At 41.8% G+C, this 23,651-nt stretch overlaps 1 protein-coding gene across 8 annotated transcripts; it reads left to right on the forward strand.

The window, feature by feature from the left end:
• The first annotated feature begins 6,339 nt into the window (after positions 1-6,339).
• NQO2 (N-ribosyldihydronicotinamide:quinone reductase 2) lies at positions 6,340-20,315 on the forward strand. 8 transcript variants are annotated; one of them, XM_049823965.1, is made up of 7 exons: positions 6,340-6,404; positions 6,787-6,839; positions 8,486-8,650; positions 10,128-10,258; positions 12,482-12,595; positions 13,897-13,998; positions 15,142-15,654. In XM_049823965.1, exons 2-7 carry the CDS (start codon positions 6,833-6,835, stop codon positions 15,313-15,315), a joined length of 693 nt encoding a protein of 230 aa, XP_049679922.1. In that variant the 5' UTR covers positions 6,340-6,404; positions 6,787-6,832; the 3' UTR covers positions 15,316-15,654. The 8 variants fall into 8 exon arrangements, with proteins under 8 accessions (XP_049679922.1, XP_049679923.1, XP_049679920.1 ...); XM_049823966.1 differs by adding an exon at positions 19,313-20,315 and having other exon boundaries at positions 6,349-6,839; positions 15,142-15,322; XM_049823963.1 differs by having other exon boundaries at positions 6,349-6,464; positions 6,780-6,839.
• Positions 20,316-23,651: the final 3,336 nt, after the last annotated feature.

A 23,651-nucleotide genomic window follows, 5' to 3' on the forward strand; every position in this document is an offset into this window, starting at 1 on the left:
ACTGTCTGGGGTTCAGGAAGCTTAGTTCTCTGAAAGCATAGCCACTGGACAAGTATTTCACATCACTGAGCTGGTTCTCTCCAGTTCCTAGCTGAGTTATATACACCTTATGATCATGGATATTTTTTATTACTAAGCTCAATAACTTCATAGCAATATTGAGAGTAGATATTTATTACTGAAAATAGAATACAAAAGCTTCTTGGCAAGATAAAGGATTTTAAAAGAACTCTGTACAAAATGGAGCTTTGTTTGCGCACAGAATATGACTGAGTGGCTTAAAATCAGTGATTGCTCATGGGACTCAACCGGTAACAGTTCAAGAAAGTATTAATGGGGCTCATTAAGGATAACAGCTGGTTTCAAAGAAGCCTAAAATACTTAGGAACAAAAAGAACTGCAGATAGAAATGTGTCTGGCTTCCAGAATACCATTTGGCAGCCCAAGGCTATCCAAACTGACATCCCACCTGTCAACTAGTGAAGGAAAAGTAGGGGAAGAGCTTGCAGACAGTATGACCCTACATCTCAGCATAGAAAAGGAAAGGAAGAAGTCAGTGAAATTTGTCTCTATGCTGGGGAAGAGAATCAGGAAACAACTTTTGATGAAAAGGTTTATATGAATGGTTTTCTCCCTTTTTAGTTACATGTCCTTTCCAATTTTGCAAGGTACTTCATTTCACTAGGGGATAGAAGGAAGCTGTCAAATATGCCTTTTTAGTAGCTAAGAGATTTTCTTGACCAGTACTTGGCAAGTTTTTGCCTTGGAAAACCACCTAGGCCCACATCAAGCTCTTGATTCCCATTTTGCTATAAATCTCTCTATAACTGATCATCATCCCGCTAGGGCTAGTTTGCTGCCTTCCTCATACTTTCTATTTTCTCGGGTGCTTTGTTTTCCCTTATTTTTTATATCTCAGTCTTGCTTTGTCACATAAGGGTTATCTGTCTGACCAAACTCCAAGCCTATGGAAGACATCCAGTACAACACCATTGGAAGCATAGCAACAGAATTATCTGACCTGGGAACTAAAATATATTTTAAAAGGAAAGGGGAAAAGGTAAGGTTAATATCCAATGAAAATTCCTAAAGTAGGGCCACTTTTTTGAGATTTCCAAGTGCAGTCTCTTAGGTTTCACTTTAAATGTTTACCTTGACACGAACCACACTTTCCTACTTACAAGAATTTTCTTTTTTCCTTTAGTTAATGCTAACTGTGCTCCCTTGTATAGGAAAGAATGAGTCCTCAGAGGGAACTGTGACAAAACAACTGACTTTCTTTTTGGGCCAGATATTTAATTTAAAAAAAAAAAAAAACAAAAAACAACCAAACTTAAAATCACATAAATGACAGGCAAAAATGAGCTCCTGCTACCTTCAAAACTTTCACCCAGTTGATGCCTAACCTTTGGTAAAGAGAGCATGAGCTTTTCTTTTGCAGCACAGTAGGGGGTGCGTATGCACCCAGCTGCTGTTGCATGTTAAAGGTTTCAGCAATGCTTGACACTGGAGGACTGGAGCCTTCATGTTCCAAGGTCATCCCAGTGCCTAAGGGACAAAATCATGCCTGCTTTCTCTCTTTTCCTTCACTGAAACCCAAGATATTTTTCTGCAGTGAAACACCTTCAGCAGGAACTGATGATGTAGCCTCTCCAGAATAGCCCACAGTTTGATGTGGGAGTCACTCTTTAAGAATCGGTATATGGTTTCCCTCAAGCTGAAGGCAGAATTAAATCCAGCTCTTGAACTTCCTAAACAAGTAGTCCAATAAGCAAATATTGCAACGGCATAAAAAAGAGGTATCTCTGCCCTCCTCAGCTATGTGTCCAACCCCCTGCCTCAATAAAATCAACAGAAAAGCATGATCCTTCTTTAGGTTTTCAGAGAAAAAAAAAAGTTCTTTATCTTCACTAGAGGGTTTGGGGCTACAAGTCAAGAGTAAAAGTATTTTAGATAACAGTAGCAAAATGTACCTAGAATACATCTGAAGAACAGTATTTAAGCTACCAACTTGTGCCAAATTCCTCCTATAGGTGAGTCATTCACAGAGCATGAGGGTTGTTTCTAACCTATATGGGAACTAAGAGTCGCACAATGTTCTGGACACTGCTCGGGAGGCCAGGCAATTAGAAGTTATTTTTAGACTCTGTGAATCTTAAGAGATGCGCATGGGAGACAAACAAACCAACTTGGCCTCACATTTAAAATAAAGGGCTCTGAACTGACTACCACCACACAGGAGTAAAATCTTCTAATTATGACGGATAATTCCACACAGACATCAGCTCAACACTCAGTAGCAGCCAAAAAAGCAAATTTTACAGTAGGAATTATTAGGACCACAGAGCAGAAAATCTTACCACGGGGTAAATCCAAGACACGCCCATACTGTGAATACTATATGTAGATCTGGTTGCCTCACTTCAGGAAATGATGCAGCAGAACTGGAACAGGGCAGAGAAGAGCACTAGGAAGGACTGAAAGTACACAGCAGTTTCTGAACAAAGACCCCCTGAAGAACAGTTTTCAGTCCAGAGAAGAGGTGTTTCAGGAGGCACATGATGCAGGTCCACAAAATCACCGATGGACAGAGGGGATAAACAGGACTGACTCTTCGCTGTCACTCCCAGTACAAGAACTAAGGGGTATCAAATGAAGCTGACAGGAATCAGGTGCAAAGCAAAAAAAAAACAAAACCAAAAAACCAAAAAGGGGGCGGGGGTTGTTCCTCACACAGCAGGAATTGAGTCTGTGGAAGTCCCTGCCAAGAACGGTGTACATATAAAGGATTGGCATGGATTCACAGGGAGACTAGGAAAAGTGCTTGACAGAGATGTAAATTGAAGGTTACTACATAAACAAACTACAACATGCCCAGGTCTAAGTTGAAGATAGCTGCAGGCTGAGAGCAGTGGGGTCAGTATCATCACACGTGCTTACCTGCTCTTACTCTTCCCTAGGCATCTACTTGTGAGCAGGGTTGGAGACAGGGTGCTGGGTTGAACACACCCTTGGTCTGAGTTACTACCATAATTTTCATTTTCTTATGTTCTCTGTCTTGTGTTAGAGAGATAAACAGTTTGTGTCAATCAAAAGCAAGAGAAACTGCAAATATCCAAACTTCCTATGAAATACGGCTCGCTCAGTCAATGCTCATTAATGGCTGACAGCAACAGGAGAATTTTCTCCCAGTTTAGCCACAGCTACTTTTTCCATTGCTAATTAGCAATTAAGTCCTTAGTGTTAAAGGAGTTTCAGACATGGGTTTCTCTAGGTTTGCTTTATTAACAACTCAGAGTCGGGCCACCACCACAGTGAATGGCAACCTTCTAAAAATTTCCCAATCTTATATTCTTTTTTATCACCCATTGTCCCAGTCCAAAGTCTTTGTAATTTTCCAGTCAATCTCTCATGTCATTATCATTCATCTTATCTTATCAGTTCTCGTGTCCCAGTTCTTCTGAGGTTAGTGATCGTAGGCAGAAGGTCTTTGGTCACCACAATCACTTATCTTCTTACACATCAAAGATTACCTTCGAACTTCTGAAAATCACTCAGGCTATTCTGTTAATTTATCTTGTTTTAAAGTTAATCACTTACTCCCATGTCTTAGGTCTAAGATGCATGATGCTTCTTCTGTTGATTCAGCTTGACTGGGTTTCAAGCCAGCCATGGAGGGGGAGACATAGGACAAATATGCAGCTTATGCATATTGTTTTATAAGCACCTGCATTCTACTAATCATATCTAAAACAATTTCTAATTATTAGTTATATGTCTAATATGAATAGTCTTAGAAACAATAAGGCTTAAGGCCTAGCTCCTTTTACAATTAGGCAAAAATAAAATTAATGGGAAAAAACCCACCACTTTTCTTATTGCAGAGGAGGACTACAGAGAGGGATATCAAATGCAAAGGTGGGGGAGGAAGATAATAAGAAATATTCCCAACCTGTAAAATTAAAATCTCAGAGGGTGTTCGAGCTACTGCAACATCTTCCTGAGTGATAATTAACTTTAAAGGAGGCAGGGGAAGCAGGAGAGGGAGAAGGAGGCTACAAGAAACTTCACTCTGTCCCACACAGTTGCCCAAACAGCAAAAATAAAAGGATTCCTAAAACTATGAAATTTGAGTTTCATAAAGAACTCTCTAAAGAGCTCTGAAAAACTAATGGGTGCTCACAAGATTGCTAAGAATTGCTGAATGTGGCTGCTGAAATCCTTATAATGGGCCTCAGCCAAAGACAAACATGAAAGGACTTTTTAAAATTTTGTAAAATTATTAGAGATTATTCCAGCAGTATTTGAGGGAAAGGTACTTTAGGATATATTAGGAATTAACACAGGAACTAATCCTGCAAACTTTTACGACCTTACTCAGAAACTGGGGGTTCACCTCTACAGTGAGATCGCTGCTGTCAATCTTATGTGTAAAAACTTTTAATGATTTTATGCTCTTCAAATTCATGAACTCCTCAAGGTTGAGACTACAGCCTTCATTTGTCTAAAATCATAACGCACACCTACAGTATTGCAGTATTTTCTAGTTGTAAAAGCCTATTATTTACTGGTAGTAAAATAAACCATCTTTCCTCTTATACACCTGTGAAATATTTTAACATAGGTGTCTAGCCATCTAATGCATCACAAATGTGTTCTCTCAAGTCCTTCCTCCCAAAATATACTCCCCTTTTTAATGCTGTTTTTGTATGCAGGTAGACCTTTTCAAATGTTGTTAACTTTAACAACATATATGATAACAATATATATTGTGGAAGACAAAAGTATTTTGTGCTCCAAGAGAAAATTGGCCATTCACTTTATGTTATGCTCACTCTTTACTTTAAATCTCCAAAAGAGACCAAGATAATTGTCAGTCTGGGAGCTATGTCAAAACCATGGTGGGAATCCAGGAGTGTTTCTGATACTCCCTGTCATGGTAAGACCAAGCATGCATTGACTCCCACCCAGCCCAGAGAAAGCTTTGGACACACAGGCTGGGCGACAGCCATCATTCACTCTGACCAGGCTCCTGATAGCAGGAGGTAAGGATAGGAAGGGAAATGGGACCCCAGAGGAGGCTGCATGCCAGCAGAGACCCGGCCAAGGCCTGGGTGATGTCCAGGCAGAAACAATTTCCAGTGCAGGGTGACTACTGAGGAAGAAAGCAGGAACAGGGAAAATAAAAAAAAAAAAAAAAAAAAGACCCCTTGGAAATACTCTAGTACTCTGCGAGTTTTGAATGGAGAAACATTAGCAGGAACAGTGTAATTTTTTTTCTTTACTGTTTCTGTGAGGTATCATATTAAATACCCTGTCAGATAATATTAGGTAGGTATATAAACTACTAGTATTTTTCCTTTAGTTTCCCATGTCTTACCATGAATAGACCTTATGCATGGGGGGGCGGGAAATGATGGCTTGGTCGTTTATATGAGCTATAAAAACCAACTCTAGTAAAACAGCAACAAAACTCAAAGTCTTTGGGCTATGTCCATTTCAGCTTCTTTGCCAGTTTTTGCCCAGTCTTCACAAAAGTGAATTCTACTTGCTAGCAGTATACTAATACCAAGAGCCCTTAGCTGCTTTAACACAGAGTGTTTTGTCAGAAGTCTTGTTATTTCTGTTACCAGGTGGGATGAAAAGACAAAAATAAGACATCCTACCTGAGGGGAAGTAAACTTTCAGTCTGGGTTTCTGGAGTCCCTGCCTAGTTCTTTCCACGCTGCTTCCCGTATAACCAACAGAGTGCAGCCAAGCAGAATTTGGGCTCACGTTTTATGCTTAATGTATGTTGGCGAGTGGCAGCTGTAGCCTTGGGAAGCCAGGGAGGACAGCTGAGGGGTGCGTGTCTCCGCTGACCCTGAGAGCACAGAGGGCAGGGGGTGAAAGACGCAGATGGTGCGAGGTTTGCAGAGAGGTTTCCCTCTCACCCCGCTGCAAGAGGACACCGGTAGCTCGGCCATGTATTTCCCAGGCCGTTGGCCCAGTCACTTGATTTCGGCCTCGGATTCTCCATTTGGAAACCACAGCTGATGGCACTCCGTCGCCGGCAGATGGGCGAGGACCCACCGAACGCTGCCAGGAGCCGGAGGGGTTACCCACCCGTGAGCCGCCCCAGTTCCCCCCCGGCGGCACTCGGCCAGGAGCAGCACTCGTTCCCAAGAAACGCCAGCCAGCGTGCCTATTAGTAATAGTCACCGCGTGTGATAACCGCGGCGGGCGCCGCGCCCCTAACGGGTGCCGTCTGTCCAACGCAGCTGCCGCAGCGGGCGGCGCCGAGCCCGTCCCCACCCCCGCCCGGCGCTGGCGCAGCCCCTGGGGCCGGGCCGGGCCGGCAGCGGGGCCGCCGGGCGGGCCGCTCGCAGCCCCGCCGCAGGGGTACGCCGGGCCGCGGGCAGCAGGTACAAGCACCCGGGGCCGCGGCCGGCGCCGGCAGTCGTTTTGAAACCGGATTTTAGAGGGTAGGGCGAAAACCAGGAGCAGCGCCCAGCCCCTCCTGCGCGGGCCGGCTCGGTCCCTGGGTGAAGCGGGAGGGCGAGAGCCGCTGGGCGCTGGTCCGGCGGCCCGGGGGCGAACCGGCGGTCGGTGCTGCCGGCCCAGGGCTGGGCGAGGCCCGGCCTGAGGCGGCCTGCGGGGCCCGCCTCTCCCGCCGGCGGCGAGCCCTTCCCCTCGCAGCCCCTCCGCCTCCACACGGAATGGCACCTTTCCCGCTGAAACAGCGGTTTTCCTTGTACCTTTTCCTGCTGTTTCTCACGCGAGCGAATTTGCCATTTGAGTTCACAGGCCGCGTCAGAGTCTCAAGACAGAAGCTGCTGGGTGCTTCCCGAAAATGGCAGGTAAGAACAAATACCCATAAAAACGCTCCTCACTTCAGGCCTGGGCGTGCTGGTACGTGGCATATCTGTAATGCTTTGTTGGGATACTACAGTATTACTTTTTCGAAGGACTGAAATTACTTCAGTAAGCGATGCCTCTGAAAACTCCAGTCTCTCCCAGCACTGTGTCCGAGTGCCCCCAGCTCCACTGCAATGGAAACAAACCAGCAGCTTGCAGAACTAATCTTTGCGCATCTGTGCGCTTGTGTCACCTCCAGCCACTGAACCACCTATTTACTGAGAGTTAGCAGGAGCAGCAGAGAGGTAATGGCTTCTGGTATTCCAGAATAAGTTATGGAGCAGATGGTTAAATAGTTTATACATGTGTTGAATTTATGATAGCATCTGACCACAAATTTTAACAGTCTTTTGGCAAAGCTATTGTTTCATGGATGCTATGCACACTGGAAAAATAATCACCCTTTATAATTTAGGTTAAGAGTGAGGTAATTTTTCTTCTAAGCCTTCAGCTCTGGTTCTATTCATTTTCTCTGATACCTGAAACCTGCCTGTCACCCTGAGGGTGCTCTGGGCTGTACTCCTTTTGTGTCCCCTGGAGAAACTGAACTCAGGAGATGCCTCAGGTTTTGTGTTGGCAGTCAGGAACCAAGAGCTGCCTGTTTTTCAGATCCAGTAATTTTCAACAATCCCTGGAAATTTCATTCTCTGCAGTGTTCATATATAAATAACTACTACCTCAAAAAAGTATTTCACATTTCCCTTGTGTTCAGTGATCAATTTTTTTAGAGAATTATTAAAATTGAATGGCCTATGTACAGTAAAATTTTGAACAAGTAAGCTCTGATACACCTGGTTACATCAGTTTAAGAAGCTCCATCCCCAACATATCCATCTTGCTGCTCAGCTTGCCTTAAAGCCACTTTGTCAGCAGTTTCAGATACACTAGGACAGCTCACTCTCACATCTAAGAAAATAATCATGTTGCTTTCTATTGAAGTTGCTGTGATGATGCTGAACTGGGATAGCGGCATCTTAAACATCTACCCCAGTGTTTTCACTTGTGCAGCACTGAAATGGAGGATGAAGGGATCCCACATTGCAGTAGGAAGATTCTCTGAGGTTTCAGAACTTGTTCCACAACAGTTTGAGGGAATCTAAGCTGGCACCACTTTGAACCCAGCGCACCCCTCACGCTTGTGCTGTAGCTTGTCTGACCCAGCCTAGGGAGCTAAACCAGGAGACAGCTTTTGTTTTGGTTTAGTTTTTTTCCTGTTGTTGGGTGAGTTTTTGGGGGTGGGCAGTGGAATCGGACAAACGCAAATGCTGACTCAAGAGGAGGGACTGCTTTGTGCTGATGTAGGGCAGTGTCACCTGCTATGGAAACGCACCCGCTGTCCACTGAGTTCCACCTAGGAAAGCCCAGTGTAGCACAAAATTGCGGAATAGGGGGCATTTACTGATGATTTCCTCATGAATCACTCATTGCTGCCGAGCAGGAGTCAAATGCTGCCACTATCATTCAGTTTTTACTAGTTTTGCGCCGCTTAGAAAACACACTACAGAAAAATGAAGGACCGGCTCCACAAACTCTTTTGTATCTAGCTCCTATACTCAAAGGTATCTTCTGGTTTTCTTTCTGCCTCCAGGGAGAAAAGTCCTGATAGTCTATGCACATCAAGAGCCCAAGTCCTTGAACGGATCTTTGAAGAGGGTTGCTGTGGAAGAACTGAGCAAGCAGGGCTGCAGTGTAACAGTGTCTGATTTATATGCAATGCAGTTCGAGCCAAGAGCAACAAGAAATGACATTGTTGGTGAGACTACCCAAAACAGACTTTTTTTCAACAATAATGAGACAAACTTTCACCTTGTCTATCCTGCTGCACTAACAATCCAGAACAAGTTAGGTGCACTCCAAAAAATTGTTGCTATGATTTTGTACAAATATCCCCCAACTAACAAGACCCAGCTTTTTATTTTATATTAGCATTGACTGAGAAATGTCAGTGTAGCAACCCAACAAGTATCATCTTTATTTTAATAAATCTGATCACTAGAAATGGTCCCTCAATCAGAAAAATGAAATATACATATAGTGCAGATTTGTAAAACAGTGTTTTGCCTTTAGACTAAAGTGAATGAGGGAAAATTACTATTTTTGTGGTATTTACAATCAACTGAAAACACTTTCTGAAAACGATCTACTCTTAACAAACAAGATTACAAAGGCTTTCTGCAAGTTAGCTCCAGGCACTTAAGTGCTTGGGCTTTTGAGTTGTCTTGGCACCTCCTGACTACCTTGGTATTGTATAATTACTAAAAATGACCAGATGATGCAGTTAAGACTTGAGAAAAACAGTGATGCTCTTGTTAGGCTTATGTGATATTTTCACTGTGCTCTTAATAGCATGTAGCCCCAGTATTTTTCCAGGTTAGGAAACACAAAGCCATGATAATCTGTGACAGCTGAAACACTTTCTTTAAAACAAGAATCAAAAGGCAGTAGCACAGGTCTAGTGCAAGCACTGGCAAAAAACGAGAAAAAAAAACTTGCTAATGACCAGACATAAGCATCCACTCCTGAATATGAACCTTGGCTCGTAGTGACATTACTGGGAGGGAAAAATGCATTAGCCTGTGTCCACAATCAATTTCTGAAGTCCATTTCTTGTGGGTGAGAAATGCCTTCGAATAGCGTTCTGTGACTTGCTAGAGTTTGGTTCATGATGCTCCTGCCACTCTCTTCTGCAAGAGGTTGATGATCTCCTAGTTGAATCAGCAGAATTGAATGTATATATCTGATGTGGACATACCTGAATCAGCTCACCTAACTGTAGTGGAGTCAGCAGAGCCAGCCAATACTGGTTCCCCAGCCCCAGCTGAATTTCCTGGTTACAGAGGCTGAAAAGCAGCTACATAGTGTTTGTGACTGTGATGGTTTCAGTAATCCCTAATGCGGAGGCAGAGCAATTAGCAAAATTCTCTTAAATCATCCACCTGCATCACCAGGGTCTAGAGCCAAGCTTAGGTCCTCTTACTGCACTTTATATGTTGCCACAGAAAGGCAGAAGTTTTAGTAGACTGAGATGCTATATTCCTCTTCAGTTTAAAATCAAATCGCCATCAGCTGTGATGCTGCTGAATATCCACAGACACACAAAAAAAAGGAAGTAGGGAAATATGGAAAGCAGTAACTCAATTTAGAACTGTAGATTGCAGCATATATTTAATTCTTATTTGGCTACAATGCTAGAAACAAGGCAAGGAGTGACTGTTCACTTCTACCCGCAGGTTGCTTGCACAACCCAGAAGAGTTCAATTATGGTGTGGAGACGTGGGAAGCTTACAAGAGAGGAGATTTGTCCAATGATCTGATTGAAGAGCAAAAGAAGGTGCAGGAAGCAGACTTAATGATTTTTCAGGTCATTATTTTAAATTGTATTAAAAAAAGACTTCAGGTGTAATATATAGGGTTGAACAAAAGAAAAGCAATAGTGAAAAGATTATAGATTTCATTAGGAACGTTGAATCTAGCCAGAGTAAAAAGAGGTAGTAGCTCTGCCATCAACATAAAACAATCTGTATCCAGCATAGCAATTTCAAGGTGTCTGTTTTTTCTGATATGATGTGGATTTTAGAAAACATAAAAAAATACCAGGTCATGTGTGAGCATTATTCATGCTAGCACAGTACGAGTTTTTCACACAACAGTGCAACACTGGCATTTTTGGAGAGTAGGAAGACATCTGAAATTAGAACCTTAAAATACCTGAGTAGAACTCACAGCAGTGCTTCACTTAAAAATTAACATTCAAAAGGAGTCTGATTGCATAGGTTTTGTGAAAACTGGTCCTCACGCTATCTGCACTCCAAAATGATTGCATTGAGCAACTCAGACCAGAAAGTATTGAGTGCAAAATAATACTATAATTCTCAATATGAAAATCGTGCCATGTTATCAGGCAGCCCGATACTACCCCCTTGTCTTGGTGCTCACCCAAAACAAACACAGATCTACACACAGAGGTGTGTGTAAGGGCTTATGGCAGCCCCACTGAGTTACAGGTTTGGGATATGGTAACAGACACCAGATCAACAGCTTTAGGAAAAAACACACTAGCTCTAAGTAATGGTAGAGTAACTAAATACAGATGAGTAGTACAATTATCCGGGTCATTACAACAGCAAATCCAGTAATTCAGTAGCACAATTATCCAGGTTGAAACGACAGCAAATCCAGTAATTCACCAACATGTGGCCAAACTTCATATCTGGATGCACAAAAACATACATGGCCATAGTTATCAGGCAGGCTAGCAGAAAGCAGGGCAAGGCTTATTTTCTGGGCAAGCAGCTGGGAGCAGCCAGCGGTCTCAGGGAATTGGGACTTCCCCTACCAGACTGTCCTTATTTATTGCTGAGTTGCAGAAGCACTATCTGGACTTGCTAACGGATCATTACACCCCATCTCCACTCCCCACTGTGCCAGCTCTGTCCTTGGTGTCCACAACTCCCAGAAGTACTGTATAAGGCAATACTAGCCTCACATTTCTCTGTGTGCCTGTGTGACTGTTGGCCTTAGGCATAGCCTATATATATTCCACTGCCCAATTCTAGATGAAATTTAGATTATGACCATATCTCAATTAAGCATTTCACAGTAAGTCTTCATCATTTTTATGCTATTGCTTCCGAGATAAGTATAGTAAAAATATCCCCTGAAGGAAGTGGTTTTTTTCTACTTTCTGTCTGTAGAATGCTATGAAATTGAGTATGTTCTGGTGCAGAAAAAAAAAAAGAAAGAAAAAAAAAGCCTCTCAAAGACACCATAAAGTAATTTAAAATTAACTGCAGACTAAACTCACCACTTCCAAAGATAATGGTGATTGCCCAGTTTCCACATTGTTTCCATCTTGAATTAAGCCCCATATGGGTAAGTTTTTACAGAATTTCTTCTTCTGTACTGCAGCATGTACCAAGGTTTAGGGATAGTGATGCATCCTAGAATAGGAGTCCTTAAAGCATTCAATATAATGCAAATAAGACATGGTAACTTTAGGCTGTAGTCCCATGAGCTAACTGAAGAATCTAGAAGCAGAGGGTCCTACTGTTAAAGAAGTTTTCTTCTCTATAAAGTGATTCAGGGTCATCATGACACCAGGGCATGAAAGTAAGCCTTTCTTAAGATCCCATGGCATTTGTCAGCAGTCTGTCAGATCAGAAGTGATCATCAGATGTCAGTCCTGGTAATAAGGTTCTCTGTATGCATTTTGGCCACATTCTCCATTAGAACATATGTTCCTTTGGCATTTCAGCAATAGGAGACACAATTCTGTACAGTCTTAAGTTTGAATTAAATGGCGCCTTCCTGCTTCATCATATTCCAGTTTAATTTGTGTGGAAGCCCTCACATTCACTATGGTGTTAGTGTGCTGTAGGTGCTCAGGTAAGTACCCGAGACTACTACAAACAGAAAGCACTTCATTTATTTTTGCCAGGCATAGTTACTGCCTCTCCTGACAGAGAGCTGAAAGAAGGCATGTACAAGATCTGAACAGATTAAGAGAATAGGATTTAGCCTGTTGACCAGGCCTAAGGATGGCCTGGACTCTCTGTGCTAACAAGGTAATTTACTTTTTGCCTAGTTTCCCTTGTATTGGTTCAGCATGCCAGCAATCATGAAGGGCTGGATGGACAGAGTCTTGGTCCAAGGATTTGCTCACGAATTTCCAAACTGTTATGATTCCGGTTTGCTCAAGGTATGTTTTTGAGATTGTTTTATTAAGATCATGATTTGCACTTGTCTGGCTTGTTAAAAGTGTCTGAAAGGTAGTACAATAAGGAGAATGCAGTGCTTGCTAAAGATTTAAGCAATCTGCTAGAGATTTTTAGCTGGCCTACAAAATGGGCTTTGTAATTTAGTAGGTGTATCAGAGTGCACTGGGGTGGCATACAGCTTGCAAACAGTTTAAATCAATCCATTTCCTAAAACTATAGTATGTCATTCTTCCCACCACTGTAGGACTGCACAAATCTGTAATGAGTGACATACTAGAATAGGTGACAAGATCCTGTTCTGGGATTAGATGTCAAAGGTTGGAATTAAACTATAAAACTTAATCAGAAACCTGAAATACCCAGTGCACGAGCCTCTGTCCCAGCTATCTTCTTTCAACCTTTTCTTCTTTGTAGCTTATAAATTAAGATCAGTATCTCTAGATGACAATCCATAAAATTTTAATTCTCCACGGCACTAAGAATATCCCTGGAAAACGTCGGCCCACTGTCTGATGGATCTTGCTTGGTGACAACTGTAGCATCCAGAAACAATATTAGTTTCATGTTTATGTTCACTGCATATTAATCTCTGTAATTTCTGATCTTCTTAACAATGCCAAACATTTCAGTTTGTTTAAATTTCAGAAATGGCTTCCTTCACTAAGATGAATAGGAGTAATCCCCAACGATCATAGCTGCATGCTGAGTGCAGGCTCAAGGCAGTTTGGATACTGTGCTGGAAAAACATTATTTCAATTACAGAAGCTAAAACTGAGTGGGTAGAAGCTGAGCACAAGCCTATGGCTAATACCAGTTACAGAAGCAGAAGAAACACAGGGGTTTAGAACACCTGAGAAACACCTTGTTACCTTGGCAAGTGACAAGCAAGCCCAAGTTTGGAGGACTGTAGCATTCAATTTCTGCTTCCAGGAAGGACAGGGATAAGGGGATTCTCAGTAACAGAGTGCTTTCCAGCCACAGTTTTCCAAACATTGCATAGGGGAGAACAAGGGTCAGTCCTGCTGCATGCAAGAGTGTCAGACATGTAATTCCTTTTCTTTTTAACCTGTATCTGCCCAAAGCCCTGACACATAGTCCAATTGTCTACGCTGTATGTTGTTAATCTTTGCCTCAGAGCTGCTGCTACACATAGTCTGGGAAAGAAGAGGACACCACCTCCTCTAGAAATTTATGCTGTTCAGGTTCCCCTGAATATCTCTTGAACTGTTTAACCATTCTTCTTTAAACATGCCTAACTCAAGCACTGCTTTCTTAATTCTAGAACAAATTAGCCCTGTTTTCTTTCACCACTGGAGGAAGCAAAGAGATGTATGCAAAAGGAGGTATCAGTGGTGATATTCGCTACCTCCTGTGGCCCATCCAGGTATAATATATGAATATTTGGTTGTGGTTGTTTGCCTTAATTTTTATTATTCCAATTATTTATAACAGTTGTATTATTGTTTCTTTTATATGAAATATAATGTAATAAGAAAGAATTAAGTTGTCAGTTCCAAGCATCTGCAGATTATAAATTGGGCCCTAAAATCCTGAGACTACTTTAAAAGTCCACAGAGTTTTAAAGTTGTTTTGTTCCCCTTCCTCCAGATTGGAATCTGGAGAAAGCTCATACTGTCAGTCTTTTAAGTTTCTCTGGTATTATAGGATTTCCTTTATCCCTGGTGTGCAGGATTTCTTTTCCCCATAGCTACCTGATTCATGTAGGATGCGGGACAGGAGGGGAGTCACACATTATCCTGGTATTAATCATCAACATACAAAAGTTAGCATGCCTTTTCTTATTGCTACCTTTTTATCAGAAGTAGCAAGCATGCCTTGAGAAATTTAGGTGGTAAGGCAAAGCTACTACTTGATATAATACAATGGATGTGCTTAAGTTCTTTGGTCTCCTACCCATTGCAATTACTAGCTGTCTGCCCTTGTGAGGCTATCTAGTGGCAGAGCTTGCAAGTCAACATGACAAAGAATGAAACACAACTGTGAATTCAGAAATACACAGAGGGAAAATGGCAAGTTGAGCTGATTTGAAAGGCACTAGCCTTCATTCAGGATTGTTTGACTAAGCCAGAGGCAAAAGGTTAAAAAAAATACTTAGAAGTAGATGAGAAATACACTGCAGTTCAGGAACAATCTGTGGAGATTCAAACAGTACAATGAACTTTAGGCTGTCTCTGATCCCTGCAAATTTAATAGCATACAGCAGCCAAAGAGAACAGTTCTGTGGGTTTAATAGAACTTAAATAGCACAAAGCAGAATAAATGAAGTTGACCTTATTTTTCAGTGTATTATATGTCATTCTACCTAATGTCTAGCCTTCACTAGTGACTGCCAGGACAGGTAATGAACTTTTGCAATTTATTTCCCTTCTCCTGATAAATGCACAAGTTTAGAAAACCTGCCTTATATTGGGCCAGAGAAACAGTTTCGGATTTGAATCTTCTACATTCTTGAACTGAAAGTGAAAGACTATTTCCTGAGGCATTTTTTCCTTTGCTTTGAGTCCAGCATGGAATCATGCACTTTTGTGGCGTCAAAGTCCTTGCACCTCACATCTGCTTTGCTCCGGAGTATGTGTCTGAGGAGAAGAGGAAGGAGATGCTGATTGCCTGGGCCCAGCGTCTGAAGGCTCTTTGGAAGGAAGAACCCATAAACTGCTCTCCTGAGTGGTATTTCAAGTAATGTTCAGGTACAAGACTACAGAGAGAAGACTTTTTTTTCCCTCCATTCTTTTTGGTGCTTTATTTCAATACCTGAATGCTAATCTCCTAATTCGAATGTATTGTAAGTATCTTGAGTACTACACCTAGCAGCTTAACTGACAATATAGCGTTTATCTGCATTGATTCTTGAGGGATTTTCTTCAATGATCAGTGCAAAAACCTTTATGAAGGATTATCCTTGCTCATATAAACAGTGACATCCTGCCTACAAGTGGTTAATAACACAAGCGGTATTTAGTTGCAGATTATACCGTTGCTGCTTATGAAACAGTAAAGTACATCGTCAAGTTTATTTTAACAGTTTTTGTACCAGCTGCCACTTTTTTTTGTTTGCCAGGGAATATGCTGACCATACTCAGCCTTGTTATGGCCAATCCTGTTCTTTTAAATGAGAGCTTTACACTTGTGCCTTTGAGCTATGAAGCCAGATCATGAATAATGCAAAAGGCTGTACAGTTGCACAGTAACTTAGACAACTGGAAAGCCTTGTGGACAGCCTTAGGCTTTTCTACATATTTACAAAGCAATATTAAAGCTATGACAGACACCAGAAGAGGAGAAAAACCAAATACAAATATCATATAGCAGTATGTGCACGTATTGCCTTTCTTTATAAAATGTATCTCCCATCTGTAAAGTATGTAGTTTCCTAAAATTGAAGGCAGTTCTGTATTTTTGTTAACCCTAAATAACGACAAAAGGGAATCCAATCTGTTCCCTGCCCTTTCACACCACTCTGTATTGCTGTTTGGGTCTGGAGGGCTGGGTGCATGCCCTCCAGCATCAGTGTAGGTGGGCTTCCTTGGGGATCTCCAGCACTGGCAGTTGGTGAGGCAGAACACCTACCCTAAAACCTGCAGGAGCACTGTCTGTCTATGAGCCAGGATCTAGTAGGACAAAATAACTGTCTGGCTCTTAACGTCTGTGATTTTTACCTTGAACTTTAGTAGGATTATTTTTGTGTTTGAAAGCTGTTAACCCATTTTGTGCATATGGCAAAGGGTGGGTTTCTCTCTTAGCTACACACTTTCTTGCTTTAATCAGCTTACCTAACAGCTGGTTTTGCACTTGGATATTAAAATAATGTGCCCTGAATAAGAAACGGTCTTCTAAGTCACTGACAAATGACACTTAGGCCTCTGCACAGAGAGCATGCATCTGCCATACATTCTTTGTAGCAGCCTTGTCATGCCCCCACCCTTATGTTTCTTTAAGGGCTATTTGGATAATAAACATGCTGAGCCCAGATTTTGGAGTGGCAGCGTAAGCTTATACACCAGGCTGGGAATTGCTACCACAGGGAAAGAGTCACATGTTCCTGTTTGTCACTGTATGAAGTGAAGGTCAATTTCTAGCAGAGACAGACCCCTGAAAGCAGTGCTGCCCTAAGTTTTTGCAGATGTCTGCTTCAGTGCATACGAGTCAAAGTCTTTAGGTTACACAAGCAAGAAATTTGCTTTCGCTCAGTAACTCTGGTATAAGAAAAAGAAAGTGAAAGGGAATAAAACAGAAAATATTATACATAGAAGTTGTGGGAAAAGCAGATTCTTGCCTAAAAGACCTAAGGAAAACAACTTTAAGTTACCTGAAGAGAGACTGAAGGACAAATGCAAATATTAAAATTGGATGGGAGAGGAATTATCCCTATGTTCACTGCATTCAGTTACCAGACTATTCAAGAAAGAAGGAAATGGATAGCAGAAAGCAGAAGTTGCAACTGTCAAACCAAATGTTACTGTGCTGGATCAATTGCAGAGCTTAGTGGGTTTAACTGTTAGATGAAGAATCTCAGACTGACCTATGTGATGAAGATACACTTCTTTACACTATTTGGCAGATGCATGCCAGCTCCCCCCCACGTGGTAGCATTAAGTGCCTATATTAGACTGGATATTTGTAATGTCAGTATACAAGAGTGACTGTGCTGGGTCAGAACAAGGATCCTCCAACCCCGAGTTTTTTTTCCACAGTGGTTATAGGCCAGGAAGAGCAAGCACTTCCCCTGAATACTGTCCTGGGCTTCAACTATATTTAGTGTGGGGGATTTCCTGAGCTATACATGTTTTCTCTATATTTACCAAGCCAAATAGATGTCTGCTCTGAATTTTGTTCAGTCTTCTCTTAAATTCATGCCAACTTGAAGCAGCCAATACTTTTTGGCAAAGTTCAGCAGGTCAGCTTTTTCCTTGCATGAAGCATTGGAGTGGGGAGTGATCCCAGGGAGAGTGAAGCACCTGGTTCCCAGTAGCTTCATTTGATTCTTCCCAGTCAACAGTAAATGATCAGTCCCATCCACCCTTTTACATGGTGCTTACAGTTTTGTAGATGTGTGTCACCTCCTCACCTAAATAATCTCCTTCTCAGGCCATGGAGTCCTGTCCTGCTCAGTTGTTCTTTCAAAGGAAGGCATTGGCCTTTGGTCACTCTTGTTGCTCTTCTCTGAACTCCTCCAGTCTCACTATCCCATTACTGAGAAGAGCGAACCAGAAGTGCATGTGGAGTCAACTCCATGACTTTTGGATTCATATGACTTTCTCTGCTCCTTTCCTAATAATTTCTGACATATGATTTGCTTTAGCTAATGTTTTTTCTGTTACAACCCTAGATCTTGGCCATCAGTGGTAATGGTCAGCTCAGGGGCCATTATTTTATACATCAATTGTAGGATAATTCTTTTTCCACATGCGCACCCCTTTACATAACTTGAATTTCACTTCCTTTCTCACTGCCCAGTCACTCAACCATTTTTTCCAGAGCTCTTCACAATGTGCTTTCCTTGTCCCCCCTCTTCTGAGTAATCTGTATCATCAGCAAACTTTCTCAACCTCACTGCTCATATCCCTTTCTAGATCATTTTCAACAGCTCAGATCCCTGCACTTGTAACCTCCCTCTGTTCTGAAAGCTAATCATTTACTGTTGCCCAATTTGTCCTATCTTTTAAACACATCTCCATGCCATGACCTTCTTTCTTATCCCGTACCTGCTTAGTTTCCTTAAAAAAAAAAACCTGATATGAAACTTTGTTAAAAGCCTCTTGGAAACACAAGTAAACTATATCAGCCGGATCACCATTCTGCATGTGCTTTAACTCCTCCTGAAGTAATTCTTCAGGTATATCATTCCAATTCAAAAGCCATTGTACGAGGGGGTATACAATAAGGAGGAAACTGAGAACCACTATTCAACTGTGACTTTCCGCAGTCAATCTCTGTCCTCGTGTGTAGTCTATTCTCATACAGAAACGTTCCATGTGCCTTGTAATTCTTGTCACTTTCCTTTAGTTCATGTCTGGCTCTCCTGTATCTGTTCAGAGAAGAGGTAATCAGAGCTGTGAGCTGTATCTCAGCTGTGGACACAGATGAAACCACATTTGCTGAAGGGTGCTGCTCTTGCAGTGCTTTGGAAGCCAGTCAACTGTGCAGTGATAGGGGGTGCTGAGCCAAGAGTTCATGTCCTTATCCTGACATGCTTTCAGTGACTGCTATACAGCACACTATACAGGGGCACACCTATGTTCTGGCACATGTCTTTCAAAAACTCAAGGGAGAATTTTACCGTGTAGAAAACCAATAGAGTGGTCTGTAGTTAACAAGGAGAGAGAAAGAAGTGGCAGTATTAGTTTCCTAGTAGTACTGGAAACGTTACAGACATTTTGATCTAAAGAATGCTTGCCCTGCTAAATCAGATTATGCTAAAAGTCAAATGTAGTCCTGTCAAAACAGCATTGATTTAATCAGAATAAAGCTAGAATTAGGTGAGTAACCTGTAGCTGCATTTCAGGCTGGGGAGAAGGGTGTAACGGCAACATACTTTCCTCTTCCATTTAGTCTGGGATTTGGGTTTTTGTTGCTGGTGGTCCTCTTCTCCCACACACTTTCAGGCAACTTTCTGGTCTTTTTGTCTACTTATTCCAAAAATCATGACTGGATTTCTTTTATTTGATGTTCTGATATAGCAGGTGAAACATGCTTGCAACTTCAGAAAAACACAAGGAAACAAATAGATCCCCATCTGAACTATGTTATCAAGAAGCCTCATAGCTTAGAGAAACCAAGACTGATTTTTTGTGGTAAGGTGCTTTCAATCCAGGTTTCAAGAAAAATTAATGTTTAAAGGCAAGTGTGGATAGTTCTTTCTTTGTTTTAATATTTGATTCATGGAACAACATTAATGTCACTGTGAGATTCGCTGCCTGCTTGCAGGGGAATGTACTTTGCAATAGACAAGTTATCAAAGGTTGTGCTGAAGAGAGGAACAACAGCCAATAATAAATACCATGTATAATTGACATACAACCTTTTTTTTTTTTTTAAGAATAATCCTACTATGTTAGTAGATATCCTAAAGCCTAAAGAGCCTACACTCCACAAGAGAGATGCAAAAAATTTAAGCTTAGGGTGCTCCCGAGTTTTAGTGCTGGATAATTGTCATTCTAAGGGTATTAAAATACCTACTGTATCCATACAGAAATGAAGCTCCAAGATCCATGATGTTTCCTTTTAAATTAGGTGAGTCACTACAAAGAGTAGCCAAGAGAGCTATTCCAGCCTTAGTTCTAAAACTCCTACTAAAAAGTTTAAAAGAATCTTTGACTACAAATATTTGGGGAAGCAGAGGGCTTAGTCCAGAGCAGTAGTCTCACATTTCAGCAGCCTCATTTTAGGTCCTTCAACATAGTGGCAGCAATTGATCATTTCACAAACAAGTCAGGGAAATATCTATTCCTGCAATACTTCTGTTGATTCTGTCTTACTCTGCTGGTGTTCATATATTTATGGAAACATTCTCCACAGAACAAAATACCAAGGAAACACCTATTGAAGAATTTGTGTCACAGTGCTTGGTGCAGACTGATGTAAAAAAAAAAAAAAAAAAAAAAGAAAAAAAAAAAAGAAAAATTATAAATACTGGAGAAGTTCTTATTTTTTTGAACATTAAAATTTAGTGAAATAATGTTTTATGACCAGTTATTTCCAGCCATCCAAAGACATTTTTAAACTCGTCCGGATTCAGAAGTATTGGTTTAATGCCATCTGAATGCACAGGAATTCTGATCTCTTTAGAAAACTCAGTAAGGAGACAGAAGACCAGTTTCTTCCCTAGGTTTGTGCAGCTGAAATACCCCATAGCTGGTTCTGAATTAGCAATTGCCCTTGATGAAATGAGAAAGCATTTTGTTAACATCTAGAGAGGATAAACCAAGACCTAACCAGCTTGTCAAAACAACAGACTGTCACAGAGGACTGCCACGCCTACAAATGCTATGTACTCCACTGAGATGTGCAGAGCAAAAGTGGTGTCTTTACTGGAACTTCATATGAAGCCAAGGGGAAACAAAATCCTCTCAATATACTCTACATGTACACCCTTGTATTTTTGTATCTGTTGCTAGGCCACACCTCAGCATCTAGGAGAGACCTCAGGTGGTCCTCTTCTGAACTTAACTGCAATGAAAAATTGTGGCAGCAGTCAGTCACAAACAGCAGTGGTTCCCAAGTCTCTTGGGCATCCTGTTCTGTGTTTGGACTCCCTGGGGGACATGGCCCTTCTCCCCATGCGTCAACACTGTTGGTTGCACAGTGCTACAGTTTCTCCCATCTCAGCCCTCTGGGTGCTCAGAGAAATACAACAGAAGTTTTGTTGCATTGATGAGCCAAAGCTAGCTAAAATCATGGCTTCTTTCTGTAAAATCAGCTGTAGAACATAACACCTTGACAGCTGTTGGACAGCAGTGGGATCAGTCAGACCAGATAATGCTTTAGCTTTAGATTAAAAGGTAGATTACAAAAAGATTACAGACAAATATCTCCTTAGGGTTTTGCCCACCGATGATCCCTCTCCCCAGAGTTCTGGGCAGGGTGCTGAGCCCAGAGTTAATGTTTCAGCTCATGTGACTCATCTCCAGAGCTGAGAACCTCCTGTGCAAGGGAACACTCATTCCTGCTGGGCTCAGCGGAGCCTTTAGCTGGGGACAGCCACAGCACCATTACGCTCAGGTCCCTACGGAGCTCGCAATTCACGTGAGACATGGAGAAGGAAGAGCCTCTAAAGAGATACCTGGCAGCAAACTGCAGGTGGAGAGGAAGAAGTGTAAAAATTCAAACCTCTGTAGGCAAAGCTTACTACACTATAGCCTTCAAAGTTAATACCAGGAAAATAGCCCTGTGTGAAGTCACTCTCCTGTTATGGCACAAGCTTACTGTAATTTGATTTTAGTTTTTAAGATTAATGAGACAGGTAACCATTCCAGGTAGCCATGGTCTAGCACTGTGGAGTTTTGACACTTTATCAGCCCATACAATTTTTCCAGTGGTGCAATGAAACCTGCAGGTTTCACATACAGCAGTTTTCACCCTGCTGACAATAAAACCAGCTACATGTTAAAAAAAAAAAAGCATTTAGAATTCTATATATTTACCTTTTTTAATGTCAGTTTTAATAAGATAACTGACATTTTTAGTACAAAGTAAGCAAAGGTTTGGTCAAGATTAGCAAAATCTTCAGTTAAAGTAAAAAGAACTAATGGGCTTATTTTATTTTCATTAATACTAAAATTGAAAATTTCTGCTCACATAAATGCATTATTGTGAAAAGCATTAAAACTGTACTGGCCTTATCGTCCAGTTCAGGATAACCTTCCTTTCTTCTCAGTCAGAATTAAGATATTTCTCCATAAATTCAGATTGCATTTTTTTGATCAATTTATTTTTCCCTATTCATTTTGAGAAGGACTGTCATAACTGGCAACACTGACCTCTAAGCACCAACAAAAGAATGCTAATTTCGGTCTTTTGCCTAGCGCTTGTTGGCAAACCACCACTGAATGAGACTGAAACCTTTTTAACCACACAATTCTTATAAATTTAGCCATCTTACTTCCTGCCTTCAGCCCATGTCTTCAGCCACACACACAATGCAAAGCTCAAAAGCAGAAAAAAAACCAAGCCAAAACAAAAAAAACTCAGAAAAAAAAACATTATCAAAAGATTTCTGTAATGTTTGGGGTTGCCACAGAAGACCAAAACTGCATGATCAGCCCACCAGAGATACCATGTCTGGAATTCCTTTTGCTTTATTTAGTTGACAAATGTCCCAGATTCTCTGGACTGCAGGTTTAATAACATCCTCCTTACAATACCTTACAATGTGGATGGACATGAAACATCTGTATTCAAACTGTGATGAGCTTAGTTTGGCAATTCAGCGTAGCTGTCCTGTGTCATCTCATTATAGCAGGTGTGATCAGCCCTTGCATCTGCAGCTGTCTGAGCATTAAACTCCTGTTCTGTCTTAATACTAGCTGATCCAGAATCAGTGGAAAACAGGGATGTGCTGGGCACATGCCAATACCGTTGCCAAGATTTTTTTTAAGAGTGAGAATGATTGCACTGAGCATTTTTTGGAGAGTTCTTGGAAAGAAGCCTCTTGTTCAGTTTGTCCAACAAGGTGCAGAAAACTGCCTCAAGTCTTGGAGAGAAAACTTGAAAGCTATCACCAAGGCTGTTCTACCTCTCCAAAACTGCAGCCACCTGCATACTACTGTTTCCCATCTGTCTTTCCAAAGAGACACCTTTCAGAAAGCTGGAAGGTGGGAGCCACCTGCCCCTCGCAGATGAACACGCTGGCCAGCAGAAGGCACAAATCAGACTGTGTCTTCTCCTAGAAGGGCAGATAAGGTACATGGGTGGTTTAGCAATTCAGATACTATGTTGCTGACCATGAAGGACAAATTCTGTACTTGGAGAGAGCCACAGGCCCAGAACGTGCCAGCGTTACACACCAGTGCATCCATGTAAATCCCCAAGGCCACGTAATACTGAATGGGGTTCTTTTGTTTGCTAATGTTTTGATTGTATGTGCAGGAATAGGACCGGTACAAACATAGCCTCAGAAGTCCTCCACAGCTAAGGACTCTATCCATGAAATCTACCATGGGGCCTAGCACAGAATTAAATCAAACCCTCTGTGGCCATTGTGCTTCTTCCAGATCTAGGGCAGTCTGGGGCCTCAGCTTCCACCAGGAAAGAGGACCAGGTTCCTAGATCACTTTTGTTCTCTCATCACTACCAGGCTTGCCGTCCAGCTTTAGAAAGGCTCCCTCCCTTAAACACGAGCTGTGGGCTGCTCTTGTCCTCCCACATGGATCTGCTGCTGCTGTTCTGGTAGTGCCTAGTAGTACTGAGCCGCAAACTCCACAGCATCCACAAAGCACCGTGGGGAACACAACAGTTCCCCAGAATGGGAAGGTCACGGTCAAGAGGGTAGACACTCATCATCACCATTGTTTCACTGGA

Source organism: Accipiter gentilis, chromosome 20 (genome assembly GCF_929443795.1).
Source record: "Accipiter gentilis chromosome 20, bAccGen1.1, whole genome shotgun sequence".
NCBI lineage: Eukaryota > Metazoa > Chordata > Aves > Accipitriformes > Accipitridae > Astur > Astur gentilis.